We start from the raw sequence: 17743 nt of genomic DNA, 5'->3' as shown, positions 1-17743 counted from the left end.
TCTCGGATTATTCTTGTATAAATGTCTGATGTAGTCTTTTTGCTTTTGCTGAAATCTCGGATTATTCTTGTATAAATGTCTGATGTAGTCTTTTTGCTTTTGCTGAAATCTCGGATTATTCTTATAAGAACTTCTGACATAGTCTTTTTGTTTTTGTTTAAATATTTCATTCTCCTTGTAAAACGTCCTTATACGGGCTCTCCATTTCTCGCGAAACTCAGAACTCTGCCTATAAAGATTTTTTATGTACAGGTTTTGCTTCTGTTTTCTATCAGGGTTGTTTTGAAAATTCCTGCGAGAGTAAAATCTTTTCTTTTCTCTGAAAGATTCCCTTAACGCATAGTTTTCTCTTTCCTTCCTCTTCTGATTCTCTTTTCTTTGTCTCAGTTTCTCTGTCTTAAGTAGTCTCATCTTCATTTTTTTTCTTTGTGCTTTAGGGTACTTTGACAGTTTCAAAGACATTTCCAAAAGTGCACTTCTTGTTTCACTGGAAATGGGGAGTACTGTATTTTCTTGTGTGACAGACGACATAAAACTAACTGCATTAGATGCACCTTCAATTACATCATCAGAAGAACAACTTTCAACAGGAGACATGACTTCAACATTGATGTTTGACTCAAGACCAGGAATGTTTTGTGCAAGGGAGGCAGACTCAACCTCATGTTGAACAGCACTTGGTGTGTCAGATTCAGGTAACAGAGGAGACGTGCCAACTGTGTCTGAAGCATCTCTCTGGTAAAATGACAGGGGCTGGAGTTCAAATACACAAGATGATGGTACGTTAAGCATTGTGTAAATTGACTTTAATCTCTGAATCATGTCAGTAAGATGGGCAAATTTCAGCATCACTGCTGTGCCAAAGTTTAAAAGACTGAATGTCACTGGCATTCCATTTTTGTTCCTTGTGTGTGGGTCAAAGTATCCATATTCACCAGATCTGCTTCTGAAAACAGCAATGCATAAACCTGACATGATCAGCAGCCCATATTGTACATCTGATGACAAATGGCTCAATGCTTCTTCCAGGCTTGGATAAGTCTGTCCACCTCCAAATGTTCCACACACAGGTAATGGAGTCATGTCCACCTGATATGTTGACCTGCGAGCACTTACCTCATTTGGTAGTTCATCAGTTGCCAAATGGATGCTACGAGGAAATCTTTCTCTAGCCTGTCTGTACACAGCATCACCTTTATCCAGAACGAGGTCAAGATCTGGTCTGGTAATCATTTCATTCTCGTGGAAAAAAGCCAGAAACACCAAACTGTTGGCCATACACTGACTGTTCCTGTATTTTCCATATTTCAACGAATCCTGACTCCGTGAGGCACACACATGTGTCACTGATGGCTGAAGTTCTGCATTAACTCGAGACTGCTGAGCTGAACCACATCCTCTTTTCACCATGTCAGCATACGACACCTGGGATGCACTTTGCTTTGTATCTCCTGCATCATGCTGGAAAGCTGTTTGGGCAGTGTTTCCATCAGATAGTGCTACCACAGAGGATAAACTGTTTCCACTTCTATCATTTACCTGCTGTCGTTCAAAACACTCCCCAACACACATACCATCTCTAGCAAGCTGTCTCTGTGCAACATCAGTGTATGGTATATTCTGAAACTGCTGCTTGTTATTCTCAGAGTCAGTACCTGTCACTTGATCGCTCTGAGACCGTTTCTCCTTCTGCCATCTGAGCTTTTGAGCCTGGGAACGCTGACTCTTTCTCGGCATCGTTGATTCGACTTCTGGAAAGGTCAGGCAGGAAACAGCAACTCCAATTGTCCTTGTTGATTTTTTTTATCTCAAGATAAGCAGATACAACACAAAACTACACCAATGTACATACAATGAATGTGTTAGTGTTGAATAGCCAGTCAGTACAAACCTGTGCACAAACCTGAAGTTCAGTCCAAAGTCAGTAGCAGCAGGCAGGAACACGAATTAGGCAGCTCAGATAAGAAATGAGCTTTACTTCAGTCCAACTGAAATTTTGTTCAATAAAAATTTAGCACAGTTGATTAATTTTGTACTGAGTTCTTAAACGTATACAGATCAAGTATGTAGTTGATCTGTTTCAGAAATTATTTAAAATAGAAAATTATAATCCAATTCAGAAATAGAACTTTTTTAAAACTTCAGGTCCAAATCAGATTACTCAAAAAGATGTCTCAGATATATCAAACGTGTTAATTATTACTTAACAAGACGTCTTAGGATTGTCAAGCTTCCCAGTTATTTACTGTTACGGTGTAGAGGGGTAAACAGGAAAGACAGAGCAGTGAGAGGGGAGATTCTCTCAGATTCTCAATGATAGTCAGATGAGTTATTGATAAACTCGATAGAAGTATTCTTTCTCAAATATATAGCCACAAAATTCATGCCACAAAATTCATGCCACAAAATCGAGAGTAGAACTGTTCAGAGGTCACAGGACGTAAGATGTGAGGGGAAAAACAGATCTAGTTACTGGTAAACTAGATTAAGAGAGACAGGCAAAAATCAATTTGGCAGTAAACTGATCTTTGAAGAAACAAAAAGGGAACTCTGATTACTGGTAAATCAGGTTCTTGAATTCGGAAAAACCAGGCCGCCTATTGGGATGCTGGTTTTTGAAAAGATTTGTGTAAAAGTTTAGGGACGGGACAGCAAAATGCATAGAAAATGGATTTCCAGATATATTGGAAGGAAGAGGAAAGAGAAAAACACAGTTGGAAAATGAAAATGCTTCCGACAGTGGTTAGAATTGAGTGTCGGTGGAACACCTGCGAGACAAAGAACAGTCAATAGACATCAAAATGAAACTATCAACAGAGCAGCTTCTGGGTCAGATTCCATCTGAAAAGGTTCAAACTGTGAAGAAATGCATAGCTACTACTAGTGAACTAAGCTCTGTGGTGTGAACTGGGTTGTTGCTGTGTTTTCATGACCTTTATTGAAATAGTTCAATGAATGTAGATTATGATTTTCTTACTGATTCAATACGAAATAGGATGTATCCCAGCATACAAACAGATAAAAGAGTCAGCTGCTTTAGAAGAATGTAATGCTGATTTGGACCTTCTTGATCACAGAGCTTAAAATGAGTGACAGAAAACCTCATCATGAGTCCAGAAAACAAGTCAGGGTCCTCATGTGAGCACAGCCAACATATCCTGTTTGGACCCAATTTAAAGCCAATGTTTGTAGATATGATTTTATTCAAATTGTGTGCGAGTCAGGTTGGATCAGCTGTGACGGCTCGGCTGATCCAGGTTGGAACATCCGCTCACCAGGAAGGCAGGTGTTTGGGTCCACTTCTCTCTGTGAGGGAGAGTAGAAACAGTTTGTTAGTAGCTGACCAGAAAACCTTCAGGAGTCCAGAACACACTTATCTGCTAAGGTTCTTTGTTGACTGTACACAAGCTGCTTTGATCTAAACATTTCTGGATTTGTCAGCTAACTTTTTTTAATCAAAGAAAGTCACACGTTGCTAGTACTCACCTCACTGAGCAGAATTTGGAGGAAATGTCTTGGTAGTCAAAAAGGAGGGAAAAAACAGTTGAATTTCATTAACAGAGGCACATACACAAAATTGACAAACGTAAAAAAAGCAGTCCTATGTTTGCATCATTCTGCTTCTGCTGTGAGCGTTTGTCCCTAATTGGGCTGGTAAGAACTTTGCAATGTACTTACCAGCAGCCAAAGAACGCTGGGGAGCAGTTTTCTTTCAGTCTGTGAAAAGACACTGTGTATTATCTCACAATTATTGACTTGATCAGAAAAATACACAACATGTTGGAAAGCACAGTTCATTATTAGCTATTTATCTTGGAATATTCACATAAATGAATAAACTCACTACATAAATCGCGATTACAAACAGATTAATATTCCTTAATGAAATCTATTTTTCTAGCAGTACAGTACAGAAAAATGTGCACTCAACTTCACTGCAGAAATAGCTGTCTTTATACTCTTACCATACCATACCATACCAACTTTATTTATAAAGCACTTTAAAACAACCACAGTTGATACAAAGTGCCGTACAATTAAAACACAACATAATAAAAAAGTAATTAAAAACAGTTTAAAAACAAAAACATAAACATTGGCTACGATTAACTCCCAGGATTACTGCTGAGTTTTCAAATTGAATAGAAACTGATTGAGAAGACAAACAGTATCATGCATGGTTATAAATTATACTAATTGGATACACATTCCTCATTCTGAATAGAATGGTTCAGTCAAGCACCCATCAATATTAGCATGCTAAGGACAGTACCCATCAGAAATAGGATGGTTAGCTGTTTACAACTTCATTATGGCGATAGTTAAGATGCAATTATTAACATCTTTAAGAATGAAACTGTGTTTCATCCTTTTTTTTTCCTTTTTATTATTATGGCAGGCCCAGTTAAAACACTGCTCATCTGCAAAGCACAACCCAAGAACAAAGCAACGTTTCCCTAACGGCCCAACAGTCAATTAACGACTGACAGTCCCAGGTTCAGGCTAACCGCTAAGTCCAATTAACTGCGACTATTACGGTTCTATTTTTTCAACTAGTTAGCTGAATAAAAGCTGACTATGAAGACAAATACTAACATACATGGTTATAAATTTAATTATTATACATTCCTCATTCTGAATAGAATGGTTTTCAGTTAAGTTTTATAGTAGGCGTTAATGTTAGCATATAATGCTAACGGTCGGCACCATCAGAAATAGGTTTAGCTGTCTGTAACTTCATTATGTATTGTGATTCCTTAAGAAGCAATTATTAACGTCTTTAATAATGAAACCGTCTTTCATCTTTTATATTTTTTGATTATTGCAAACCACATCTGCAAGGCACAACCCAAGAACAAACCAACGATTATCTAACGGCCCTTTAAGGGCTGACAGTCCCGGTTTCAGTTGAACTGAAAAGTCTAATTAACTCCGAGGTTACGGTTACAATTTTAAACATAGTTAGCTGAATAGAAGCTGGCCATGAAGAAATATTAACATACATGGTTATGAATTAAGTTAATTGGAAATAAACTCTTCAATTTAAATCGACAGGTTTTCATATGAGTTATACAGCAGTCGTCAATTTTAGCATATGCTAATGATTGTTTGCTATCAGAAAAAACTACGTATAGCTCTTTTTGGCCTTATTTACAGCCAGACTTAAGAAGCAATTATGTAATGACTCTTTCACAACGAAACCGTCTGTCATTGTTTATAATTTTATTATTACAACAGACCCAATTAAAACACAGCTTACCTGTTGGGCACAAACGAAGAAGGGAGAACAACGGCAGAGAACGTCAAGCAAAACGTCAGAGACATTCAGGAGCACTCGGAAATTTCTACTTCGATTACGACTGTGGATTTTACATGCTTGTTAAATCAATACAAGAAAGAGTTGGCACCAGTTTTAAGTCTCCTGTAACAGTTTAAAACATACAATTTTAAACTGCATTTATTTTTTTATCGCCTTAGAATTTATTCTAACATTCAAAATGTTATAGACTAATTATTAATTCCCTTNGGAAAGCTCATGGATTCCAAATTCGGGGTCTTAAAAAAGCTGACGGGTGAATTTGATTGTGCCGGCGCCAAGCAGTATGTACTTTCAGAGAAACAAAGTATCTCTTCTGATATGTCAGGAGGCTGAAGGCATGATTCTATAGCAAATCCTCCATTTGGCAAATCACCTTCATCTCCATCATTCATCTGTTGCTGAAGTTGTTGACAATCACTGTCCTGATCATTTTCAACCTCATTTTCTGACTCACATAAAGCATTTTTCTCATACTCGTCAATTTCCATCAGATCTGCTTCATCATAGTCATCCTCATCCATACTTACATCACTATTGCCATCATCATCGTCATCATCATCAGGAAGTGTAGGGTCACAAAGCTCAGCTTCATGTCTAATATTTATGTCCCGATACTCTGGATGAATCTGCTTCAGTTTTAGTAATGCAGAGATTAGTTTGGACCAGGTTACTGTCTGAAAAAGTTGATGACCTCTGTAAGACAAACGTCGCTTCAGTTTTACTCTCATCACTTGGGATTCACTCCTAAGCCTGGGTAATGCATTGACTGTCTCTTGGAGCTCTGATGGTACGCACACAAAATTGCCCCTTATTAATCTTTGTCTGCCTTTTGGAAGCGGAATGATCTTTGCAAACGGTATGCACTTAGCAATCAGGTGTCTTTCCAGAATATTCAAATCTGACAGCTCACTGGGAATTTCTGCCAAGTCAAGTTTGTTAGCTGCTGCTAGCGGTGGCATGCATCCTTTCTTTAGATGTCTGTGGCAGGTGTGACAAATCCACTCTTGACTTCTCTCATGAGGAACTGTACACTGTCCATCCATGCAGCCTTCATCACAAACATGAACATACTTGCCTGTCAGACACTGTTCAACCACATCTGGTTTCTTTACATAATTCGACCTTTTACAGAGTTCTACTTGGTTGGGAAACGAGGACTTGTGACACACAGTGCACACATAAGTGGGGCCAGCCTTTATATTTAATCTGAAAACTGAAATGGCTTCATTAATCAGTCTGTTCTCTGGCGTATCAGTTTCAAGGTTCTCCGTTTCTCTCTGAGGGAATCTTTTCATCTGTCTGTATTTTCTTTTTACATTCAGTGCACATCTGTTCTTTTGCAGGATCCTGAATGAATTGTCTTTATTGTATTTGTCTCTCATCAGGGTTTTCATCAGTTCTTTGTGTCTGAGCCTGAATTCTCTGTTTTTTGCATAAAGCTCAGTCATATAAGATCTCTGTCTCTGTCTAAATGTTGGATTATTTCTGTATAAATGTCTGATGTAGTCTTTTTGCTTTTGCTGAAATCTCAGATTATTCTTATAAGAACGTCTGACATAGTTTTTTTGTTTTTGTTTAAATATTTCATTCTCCTTGTATAACGTCCTTATACGGGCTCTCCATTTCTCGCGAAACTCTGAACTCTGCCTATAAAGATTTTTTATGTACAGGTTTTGCTTCTGTTTTCTATCAGAGTTGTTTTGAAAATTCCTGCGAGAGTAAAATCTTTTCTTTTCTCTGAAAGATTCCCTTAACGCATAGTTTTCTCTTTCCTTCCTCTTCTGATTCTCTTTTCTTTGTCTCAGTTTCTCTGTCTTAAGTAGTCTCATCTTCATCTTTTTTCTATGTGCTTTAGGGTACTTTGACAGTTTCAAAGACATTTCCAAAAGTGCACTTGTTGCATTTCTTGTTCCACTGGTAATGGGGAGTGCTGTATTTTCTTGTGTCACAGACAACATAAAACTTATTGCATTAGATGCACCTTTAATTACATCATCAGAAGAACTACTTGCAACAGGAGACATGACTTCAACATTGATGTTTGACTCAAGACCAGGAATGTTTTGTGTAAGGGAAACAGATTCAACCTCCTGTTGAACAGCACTTGATGTCTCAGATTCATGTAACAGAGGAGACGTGCCAACTGTGTCTGAAGCATCTCTCTGGTAAAATGACAGGGGCTGGAGTTCAAATACACAAGATGATGGTACGTTAAGCATTGTGTAAACTGACTTTAATCTCTGAATCATGTCAGTAAGATGGGCAAATTTCAGCATCACTGCTGTGCCAAAGTTTAAAAGACTGAATGTCATTGGCATTCCATTTTTGTTCCTTGTGTGTGGGTCAAAGTATCCATATTCACCAGATCTGCTTCTGAAAACAGCAATGCATAAGCCTGACATGATCAGCAGCGCATATTGTACATCTGATGACAAATGGCTCAATGCTTCTTCCAGGCTTGGATAAGTCTGTCCACCTCCAAATGTTCCACACACAGGTAATGGAGTCATGTCCACCTGATATGATGACCTGCGAGCACTTACCTCATTTGGTAGTTCATCAGTTGCCAAATGGATGCTACAAGGAAATCTTTCTCTAGCCTGTCTGTACACAGCATCGCCTTTATCCAGAACGAGGTCAAGATCTGGTCTGGTAATCATTTCATTCTCGTGGAAAAAAGCCAGAAACACCAAACTGTTGGCCATACACTGACTGTTCCTGTATTTTCCATATTTCAACGAATCCTGACTCCGTGAGGCACAAACATGTGTCACTGATGGCTGAAGTTCTGCATTAACTCGAGACTGCTGAGCTGAACCACATCCCCTTTTCACCATGTCAGCATAAGACACCTGTGATGCACTTTGCTTTGTATCTCCTGCATCATGCTGGAAAGCTGTTTTGGCAGTGTTTCCATGAGATAGTGCTACCACAGAGGATAAACTGTTTCCACTTCTATTGTTTACCTGCTGTCGTTTAAAAGACTCCCCAACACACATACCATTTCTAGCAAGCTGTCTCTGTGCAACATCAGTGTATGGTATATTCTGAAACTGCTGCTTGTTGTTCTCAGAGTCAGTACCTGTCACTTGATCGCTCTGAGACCGTTTCTCCTTCTGCCATCTGAGCTTCTGAGCCTGAGAACGCTGACCCTTTCTAGGCATTGTTGATTAGACTTCTGGACAGGTCAGGCAGGAAACAGCAACTCCAATGGTCCTTGTTGATCTTTTTATCTCAAGATAAGCAGATACAACACAAAACTACACCAATGTACATACAATGAATGTATTAGTGTTGAATAGCTAGTCAGTACAAACCTGTGCACAAACCTGAAGTTCAGTCCAAAGTCAGTAGCAGCAGGCAGGAACACGAATTAGGCAGCTCAGATAAGAAATGAGCTTTACTTCAGTCCAATTGGAATTTTGTTCAATAAAAATTTAGCTCAGTTGATTGTGTACTGAGTTCTTAAATGTATACAGATCAAGTATTTAGTTGATCGGTTTCAGAAATTATTTAAAATAGAAAATTATAATCCAATTCTGAAATAGAAGTTTTTTTTAAACTTCAGGTCCAAATCAGATTACTCAAAAAGACGTCTCAGAAATATCAAACTTTAACGTTTTTTCTTTTTACGGTTTTCAACTTTATGCCAATTGTGGTCTATAAATATATTTCGTCAGACAAGACCAGAGCTTTACTTAAGTCCAATTAGAATTGGAGCAATGTAGTTCAGCAGAAAGCAAACTTTGTTTTCAATTTTAAAATTTATACAGATCAAGTTTTTAGTTGACCTGTTTGAGTAATGATTTTCAGCCAATTTTTAAATGGAAGCTTGTCAAACTTATTAGATTACTCAACAATGACGTCTTAGGATTGTCAAGCTTCCCAGTTATTTACGGTGGAGAGGGGTAGACAGGAAAGACAGAGCAGTGAGAGGGGAGATTCTCTCAGATTCTCAATGATAGTCAGACGAGTTACGGATAAAACTCGATAGAAGTATGGTTTCTCAAATATATAGCCACAAAATTCATGCCACAAAATTCATGCCAAAAAATCGAGAGTAGAACTGTTCAGAGGTCACAGGACGTAAGATGCGAGGGGAAAAACAGATCTAGTTACTGGTAAACTAGATTAAGAGAGACAGGCAAACATCAATTTGGCAGTAAACTGATGGTTGAAGAAAAAAAGGGAACTCTGTCACTGATAAACCAGGTTCCTGAATTCGGAAAAACCAGGCCACCTATTGGGATGCTGGTTTTTGAAAAGATTCGTAGGAGAGTTTAGGGATGGGATAGTAAAATGCACAGAAAATGGTTTTCCAGATATGTTGGGAAGGAAGAGGAAAGAGGAAAACACAGTTGGAAAATTAAAATGCTTCCGACAGTGGTTAGACAAAAAAGGTCCGGGAACACCTGCAAGACAAAGAACAGCCAATAGACATCAAAATGAAACATTCTCAACAGAGCAGCTTCTGGGTCAGATTCCATCTGAAAAGGTTCAAACTGTGAAGAGATGCATAGCTACTACTAGTGAACTAAGCTCTGTGGTGTGAATAGGGTTGTTGCTGTGTTTTCATGACCTTTATTGAAAAAGTTCATGAATGTAAATTATGATATTCTTACTGATTCAATATGAAATAAGATGTATCCCAGCATACCAACAGATAAATAAAAGAGCCAGCTGCTTTAGAAGAATGTAATGTTGATTTGGACCTTCTTCATCACTGATCTTAAAGTGAGTGACAGAAAACCTCATCATTAGTCCAGAAAACAAGTCAGAGGATTGTTGCTGTACTGAGTCACGTTTCTTACAGGGTTTTGGGCAACTGGGTCCTCATGTGAGCACAGTCAACATATCCTGTTTGGACCCAATTTGAAGCCAATGTTTGTAGATATGATTTTATTCAAATTGTGTGTGAGTCAGGTTGGATCAGCTGTGATGGCTCGGCTGATCCAGGTTGGAACATCCGCTCACCAGGAAGGCAGGTGTTTGGGTCCACTTCTCTCTGTGAGGGAGAGTAGAAACAGTTTGTTAGTAGCTGACCAGAAAACCTTCAGGAGTCCAGAACACACGTATCTGCTAAGGTTCTTTGTTGTCTGTACACAAGCTGCTTTGATCTAACATTTCTGGATTTGTCAGCTAACTTTTTTTAATCAAAGAAAGTCGCACATTGCTAGTACTCACCTCACTGAGCAGAATTTGGAGGAAATGTCTTGGTAGTCAAAAAGGAGGGAAAAAACAGTTGAATTTCATTAACAGAGGCACATACACAAAATTGACAAACGTAAAAAAAGCAGTCCTATGTTTGCATCATTCTGCTTCTGCTGTGAGCGTTTGTCCCTAATTGGGCTGGTAAGAACTTTGCAATGTACTTACCAGCAGCCAAAGAACGCTGGGGAGCAGTTTTCTTTCAGTCTGTGAAAAGACACTGTGTATTATCTCACAATTATTGACTTGATCAGAAAAATACACAACATGTTGGAAAGCACAGTTCATTATTAGCTATTTATCTTGGAATATTTACATAAATGAATAAACTCACTACATAAATCGGGATTACAAACAGATTAATATTCTTTAATGAAATCTATTTTTCTAGCAGTACAGTACAGAAAGATGTGCACCCATCTTCACTGCAGAAACAGCTGTCTTTATACTCTTATTACCATACCATACCAACTTCATTTATAAAGCACTTTAAAACAACCACAGTGGATACAAAGTGCTGTACAATTAAAACACAACATAATAAAAAAGTAATTAAAAACAGTTTAAAAACAAAAACATAAACATTGGCTACGATTAACTCCCAGGATTACTGCTGAGTTTTCAAATTGAATAGAAACTGATTGAGAAGACAAACAGTATCATGCATGGTTATAAATTATACTAATTGGATACACATTCCTCATTCTGAATAGAATGGTTCAGTCAAGCACCCATCAATATTAGCATGCTAAGGACAGTACCCATCAGAAATAGGATGGTTAGCTGTTTACAACTTCATTATGGCGATAGTTAAGATGCAATTATTAACATCTTTAAGAATGAAACTGTGTTTCATCCTTTTTTTTCTTCTTTTTTTTATTATGGCAGGCCCAGTTAAAACACTGCTCACCTGCAAAGCACAACCCAAGAACAAAGCAACGTTTCCCTAACGGCCCCAACAGTCAATTAACGACTGACAGTCCCAGGTTCAGGCTAACCGCTGAGTCCAATTAACTGCGACTATTACGGTTCTATTTTTTCAACTAGTTAGCTGAATAAAAGCTGACTATGAAGACAAATACTAACATACATGGTTATAAATTAGATTATTATACATTCCTCATTCTGAATAGAAGGGTTTTCAGTTAAGTTTTATAGTAGGCGTTAATGTTAGCATATAATGCTAACGGTCGGCACAATCAGAAATAGGTTTAGCTGTCTGTAACTTCATTACGTATTGCGATTCCTTAAGAAGCAATTATTAACGTCTTTAAGAATGAAACCGTCTTTCATCTTTTATATTTTTTGATTATTGCAAACCACATCTGCAAGGCACAACCCAAGAACAAACCAACGTTTATCTAACGGCCCCTTAACGGCTGACAGTCCCAGTTTCAGTTGAACTGAAAAGTCCAATTAACTCCGAGGTTACGGTTGCAATTTTAAACAAAGTTAGCTGAATAGAAGCTGGCCATGAAGACAAATACTAACATACCTGGTTATAAATTAAGTTAATTGGATATAAACTCTTCAATTTAAATCGACATGTTTTCATATCAGTTATACAGCAGTCGTCAATTTTAGCATATGCTAATTATTGTTTGCTATCAGAAAAAATTACGTATAGCTCTTTTTGGCCTTATTTACAGCCAGACTTAAGAAGCAATTATGTATTAACTCTTTCACAACGAAACCGTCTGTCATTTTTTATAATTTTATTATTACAACAGACCCAATTAAAACACAGCTTACCTGTTGAGCACAAACGAAGAAGGGAGAACGTAACGGCAGAGAACGCCAAGCAAAACGTCAGAGACATTCAGGAGCACTCGGAAATTTCTACTTCGATTACGACTGCGGATTTTACATGCTTGTTAAATCAATACAAGAAAGAGTTGGCACCAGTTTTAAGTCTCCTGTAACAGTTTAAAACATACAATTTTAAACTGCATTTATTTTTTTTTATCGCCTTAGAATTTATTCTAACATTCAAAATGTTATAGACTAATTATTAATTCCCTTCGTTACTCATGCCTTACTGTCGCTTTTGTTGAAAGTTCAAAATGTATTAGCATAAATTGTTATTAAATAACACTGCTTCCTCATCACTGTCATGAACAAAATATTAAATAAAAAATATAAACTTACTGTGGGAGAGGCGGCAGGGGCTTGCTCCGCTCAGCAAATGCAGGTGACGTTCAAAGAACGCCACTAAAAGCCACTCAACTGCGCATGTTCATAAGACCTCTTGGATGGGTCGACAGCTGGTCTAAGTGTAATCTGTTTTACAGGTGCAATAAAGTATCAGCGCATTTAATCAAAATAACTTGCTTAATAGCAAGTTATTATTGCTACTCAGCAATAATAAAACTATTATTATAGCCCAGAGTTTTAGCCCACAGTTTTAGCTGTGGGCTAGTTTTAGCCCGCGGGCTAAAACTTCTCAGCCACTCAAAGAAAAAAGAAAAAAAAGGCCGCATGAGAAGTGTTGAGTTCAATTCTGTCGGACATTAGAGACTTCTAACTTTATAAAAGTAGTGATTTTATATTGATTTTGTTTTATATTTATTTCGAAATAAAACCAGAAATATGTTCGATTGTGTTAACGCCGCCTATCAGGTATGCAGGAGTACTGCAATAAGCTATGTTTTATAATCAAAAAGTGAATGAATGCAACATAAAGTCCATTTTTCCGATGTCCTCAAACGTACCACACGCCTGAAGGCCGTGGCAGGTTCATACAGGGCCCTGCAGAGACCACTAAAGGGGCAGGCGCTCAAAAAAAGGGCACATCTAACCGCATTCTAGGACAGAATTTTAACAAAGCCACACAGCTTTCAGAGTTTAATAAACAAAGATAAATAACAAAATTGTGAGATATACAATCAAAGCTAAGGAAAATCTCTATATAGAGCACACAACTATGCATATGTAAGATATTTTATTAGTAATTTCTTTCTGCAGGTCTATTTTGTTATAAGAAAGTATTGCCATATTCAAACCCGCAATTTAGCAAGATATGTAAATCAGAGCTAGACCACCAGACATATTTTGTCTTTACAGAATTAGACTATTAAAAATGCAAACAGGGGCACAATGCAACTTTTTAGTGGACTGTAATCTATAAAAAGAGCTGCCTGTTTGCTACACCTGCAGTGGAAATTAAGATGTTCCTTTCAGGAAAGCATAGCTGCATCAAACTTTAACATGGAATTGCCGGGAAAAAAAACCGAAATAAAAACTCAAAAATTGAATAGTTAATGCAGGTCACCATGAGAAAAGTCTATGAGTTTTGCTTAAACCTTTTTCTCACATGACGTTGGGGGCAGGGACCAAAAATATTTCTGATGTTTGCAAATAAAAGTTTATGTTTAGCAAATAACTTCTTAAGTTCACGAGACAAAAATGACTTATTTAATTTAGAAAAAAGTTATTTAAACAAAACATTTAGTTTTTAAATATAAATCATNACAANTTGAAAAGATTTGATNACAATTTTATTTTACTTGACATTCAAATGTTCAGCTATGAACCTCACCGTGTTTATAGCTGTTCTTAGCTGTTTTTCTATGAACAGCTAAAAAAATAGCTGTTTCTAGCAAAACAGTAGTGCACATTTGCAGAATGACTGCAACAGAAATCAAGAAAAAGTAGAGAAAAGCATAAGCAGTAGGAAAAATCAGAAGAAATTGAAATAGTTGAAACAGTGAAATTGAAATAGTTGAATTAGTTGAACAGTGAAACATAACAAACAGCAGAAATTAGCTGAAGCAGAAATTAGTACACAACCAGAAATATTTGAAGAAGTGAAACTTAGCATAAAGGTTCAAAGAAGCATATTTGCAGAATGACTGCAGCAGAAATGCAAGAAAAAGTAGAGAAAAGCGTAAGAAGTCGGAGAAGGCAGAAGAAATTGAAATAGTTGAAACAGTGAAATTAAAATAGTTAAAATAGTTGAACAGTGAAATGTAGCAAACAGAAATTAGCTGAAGCAGAAATTAGTAGAAATATTTGAAGAAATATTTGAAGGAGTGAAACTTAACATAAAGGGCCAAAGAAGCATATTTGCAGAATGACTGCAGCAGCAATTGAAGAAAATGTAGAGATAAGCTAAAGAAGTGGAAGATAGCCAAAGAAATTGAATTAGTTGAACAGTAAAACCTAGCAAAGAGAAATTAACTGAAGCAGAAATTAGTAGAAATATTTGAAGAAATATTTGAATGAGTGAAACTTAACATAAAGGGCCAAAGAAGCATATTTGCAGAATGATTGATGCAAAAATATAAGAAACTTGAGAACAAAGAGTAGGAAGTTGGAAAAAAGCATAAGAAAGCTACAGTCATATATTGTAAAAATCTTTTGNACCTCATTTGGTAGCTCATCAGTTGCCAAATGGATGCTACGAGGAAATCTTTCTCTAGCCTGTCTATATACAGCGTCACCTTTATCCAGAACGAGGTCAAGATCTGATCTGTTAATTCTTTCATTCTCGTGGAAAAAAGCCAGAAACACCAAACTGTTGGCCATACACTGACTGTTCCTGTATTTTCCATATTTCAACGAATCCTGACTCCGTGAGGCACAAACATGTGTCACTGATGGATGAAGTTCTAGATTAACTCGAGACTGCCGAGCTGAACCACATCCCCTTTTCACCATGTCAGCATAAGACACCTGTGATGCACTTTGCTTTGTATCTCCTGTATCATGCTGGAAAGTTGTTTTGGCAGTGTTTCCATCAGATGGTGCTACAACAGAGGATAAACTGTTTCCACTTCTATCGTTTACCTGCTGTCGTTCAAAAGACTCCCCAACACACATATCATCTCTAGCAACCTGTCTCTGTGCAACATCAGCATATGGTATATTCTGAAACTGCTGCTTGTTGTTCTCAGAGTCAGTACCTGTCACTTGATTGCTCTGAGACCGTTTCTCCTTCTGCCATCTGAGCTTCTGAGCCTGAGAACGCTGACTCTTTCTAGGCATTGTTGATTCGACTTCTGGACAGGTCAGGCAGGAAACAGCAACTCCAATGGTCCTTGTTGATCTTTTTATCTCAAGCAGATACAACACAAAACTACACCAATGTACATACAATGAATGTATAAGTGTTGAATAGCTAGTCAGTACAAACCTGTGCACAAACCTGAAGTTCAGTCCAAAGTCAGTAGCAGCAGGCAGGAACACGAATTAGGCAGCTCAGATAAGAAATGAGCTTTACTTCAGTCCAATTGAAATTTTGTTCAATAAAAATTTAGCTCAGTAGATTTTCAGTTCTTAAATGTATACAGATCAAGTATTTAGCTGATCTGTTTCAGAAATTTAAAATATAATCCAATTTTGAAATAGAAGTTGTTTTTTTTAAACTTCAGGTCCAAATCAGATTACTCAAAAAGACGTCTTAGAAATATCAAACTTTTTACTGTTTTCGACTTTATGCCAATAGTGCTCTATAAATATATTTCGTCAGACAAGACCAGAGCTTTACTTAAATCCAATTAGAATTGGAGCAATGTAGTTCAGTGGAAAACAAACTTTGCTTTCAATTTTAAAATTTATACAGATCAAGTTTTTAGTTGACCTGTTTGAGTAATTATTTATTTTCAGCCAATTTTTAAATGGAAGCTTTTCAAACTTATTAAATTATTACTTAACAAGACGTCTTAGAAGTGTCAAGCTTCCCAGTTATTTACTTTTACGGTGGAGAGAGGTTGATAGGAAAGACAGAGCAGTGAGAGGGGAGATTCTCTCAGATTCTCAATGATAGTCAGATGAGTTATTCATAAACTCAGATGCCATGATATGATATTCAGAAAATATATGCCATGATATGATATTCAGAAAATATATGCCAGAACTGTTCAGAGGTCACAGGATGTAAGATGTGAGGGGAAAAACAGATCTAGTTACTGGTAAACTAGATTAAGAGAGACAGGCAAACATCAATTTGGCAGTAAACTGATGGTTGAAGAAAAACAGGGAACTCTGGTTACTGGTAAACCAGGCTCTTGAATTCGGAAAAACCAGGCCGCCTATTGGGATGCTGGTTTTTGAAAAGAATTCGTGTTAGAGTTTAGGGACGGGATAGAAAAATGCATAGAAAATGGGTTTCCAGATATATTGGAAGGAAGAGGAAAGAGAAAAACACAGTTGGAAAATGAAAATGCTTCCGATAGTGGTTAGAAAAAGAGTGTCCGTGGAACACCTGCGAGACAAAGAACAGCCAATAGACATCAAAATGAAACATTCTCAACAGAGCAGCTTCTGGGTCAGATTCCATCTGAAAAGGTTCAAACTGTGAAGAAATGCATAGCTACTACTAGTGAAATAAGCTATGTGGTGTGAACTGGGTTGTTGCTGTGTTTTCATGACCTTTATTGAAATAGTTCAATGAATGTAGATTATGATTTTCTTACTGATTCAATACGAAATAGGATGTATCCCAGCATACAAACAGATAAAAGAGTCAGCTGCTTTAGAAGAATGTAATGCTGATTTGGACCTTCTTGATCACAGAGCTTAAAATGAGTGACAGAAAACCTCATCATGAGTCCAGAAAACAAGTCAGGGTCCTCATGTGAGCACAGCCAACATATCCTGTTTGGACCCAATTTAAAGCCAATGTTTGTAGGATCAGCCGAGCTGTGATGGCTCGGCTGATCCAGGTTGGAACATCCGCTCACCAGGAAGACAGGTGTTTGGGTCCACTTCTCTCTGTGAGGGAGAGTAGAAACAGTTTGTTAGTAGCTGACCAGAAAACCTTCAGGAGTCCAGAACACACTTATCTGCTAAGGTTCTTTGTTTTCTGTACACAAGCTGCTTTGATCTAAACATTTCTGGATTTGTCAGCTAACTTTTTTTAATCAAAGAAAGTCACACGTTGCTACTACTCACCTCACTGAGCAGAATTTGGAGGAAATGTCTAGGTAATCAAAAAGGAGGGAAAAAACAGTTCAATTTAATTAACAGAGGCACATACACAAAATTGACACACGTAAAAAGCAGCAGTCCTATGTTTGCATCATTCTGCTTCTGCTGTGAGCGTTTGTCCCTAATTGGGCAGGTAAGAACTTTGCAATGTACTTACCAGCAGCCAAAGAACGCTGGGGAGCAGTTTTCTTTCAGTCTGTGAAAAGAAACTGTGTGTTATTTCACAATTACTGACTTGATCAGAAAAATACACAACATGTTGGAAAGCACAGTTCATTATTAGCT

General features: G+C 37.4%; 1 protein-coding gene and 3 long non-coding RNA genes across 5 annotated transcripts in view; all 4 read right to left on the bottom strand.

Moving 5' to 3' along the window:
- LOC106938453 (uncharacterized) overlaps nucleotides 1-1738 on the bottom strand; it is a 4078-nt gene extending 2340 nt beyond the window's left edge. Inside the window, exon 1 of the mRNA XM_015020513.1 lies at nucleotides 477-1738. Coding sequence (XP_014875999.1) covers nucleotides 477-1737 — 1261 coding nt within the window. The 5' untranslated portion in view covers nucleotide 1738. The remainder of the gene's footprint in view (nucleotides 1-476) is intronic.
- A 1170-nt stretch (nucleotides 1739-2908) lies between these two features.
- LOC106938454 (uncharacterized) lies at nucleotides 2909-3618 on the bottom strand. The gene is made up of 2 exons (XR_001422626.1): nucleotides 3487-3618; nucleotides 2909-3306 (listed from the first exon to the last, which is right to left on the bottom strand). It is a non-coding gene; the product is annotated as an uncharacterized LOC106938454 (long non-coding RNA).
- A 6584-nt stretch (nucleotides 3619-10202) lies between these two features.
- LOC106938456 (uncharacterized) lies at nucleotides 10203-10968 on the bottom strand. Of its 2 annotated transcripts, XR_001422628.1 has the most exons (3): nucleotides 10697-10968; nucleotides 10505-10532; nucleotides 10203-10325 (listed from the first exon to the last, which is right to left on the bottom strand). It is a non-coding gene; the product is annotated as an uncharacterized LOC106938456 (long non-coding RNA). The 2 variants fall into 2 exon arrangements; XR_001422627.1 differs by lacking the exon at nucleotides 10697-10968 and having other exon boundaries at nucleotides 10505-10654.
- Nucleotides 10969-15662: 4694 nt separating this feature from the next.
- Nucleotides 15663-17461, bottom strand: LOC106938457 (uncharacterized). Its single transcript, XR_001422629.1, has 3 exons — nucleotides 17423-17461; nucleotides 17212-17242; nucleotides 15663-16733 (listed from the first exon to the last, which is right to left on the bottom strand). It is a non-coding gene; the product is annotated as an uncharacterized LOC106938457 (long non-coding RNA).
- Between the last annotated feature and the right edge of the window lie 282 nt (nucleotides 17462-17743).

This window comes from Poecilia latipinna, unplaced genomic scaffold (genome assembly GCF_001443285.1).
Source record: "Poecilia latipinna isolate Pla-1442-1.1 unplaced genomic scaffold, P_latipinna-1.0 Scaffold2597, whole genome shotgun sequence".
Lineage (NCBI taxonomy): Eukaryota > Metazoa > Chordata > Actinopteri > Cyprinodontiformes > Poeciliidae > Poecilia > Poecilia latipinna.
Note: the sequence above shows the minus strand (reverse complement) of the source record. Positions and strands in the feature narration are given on the sequence as shown.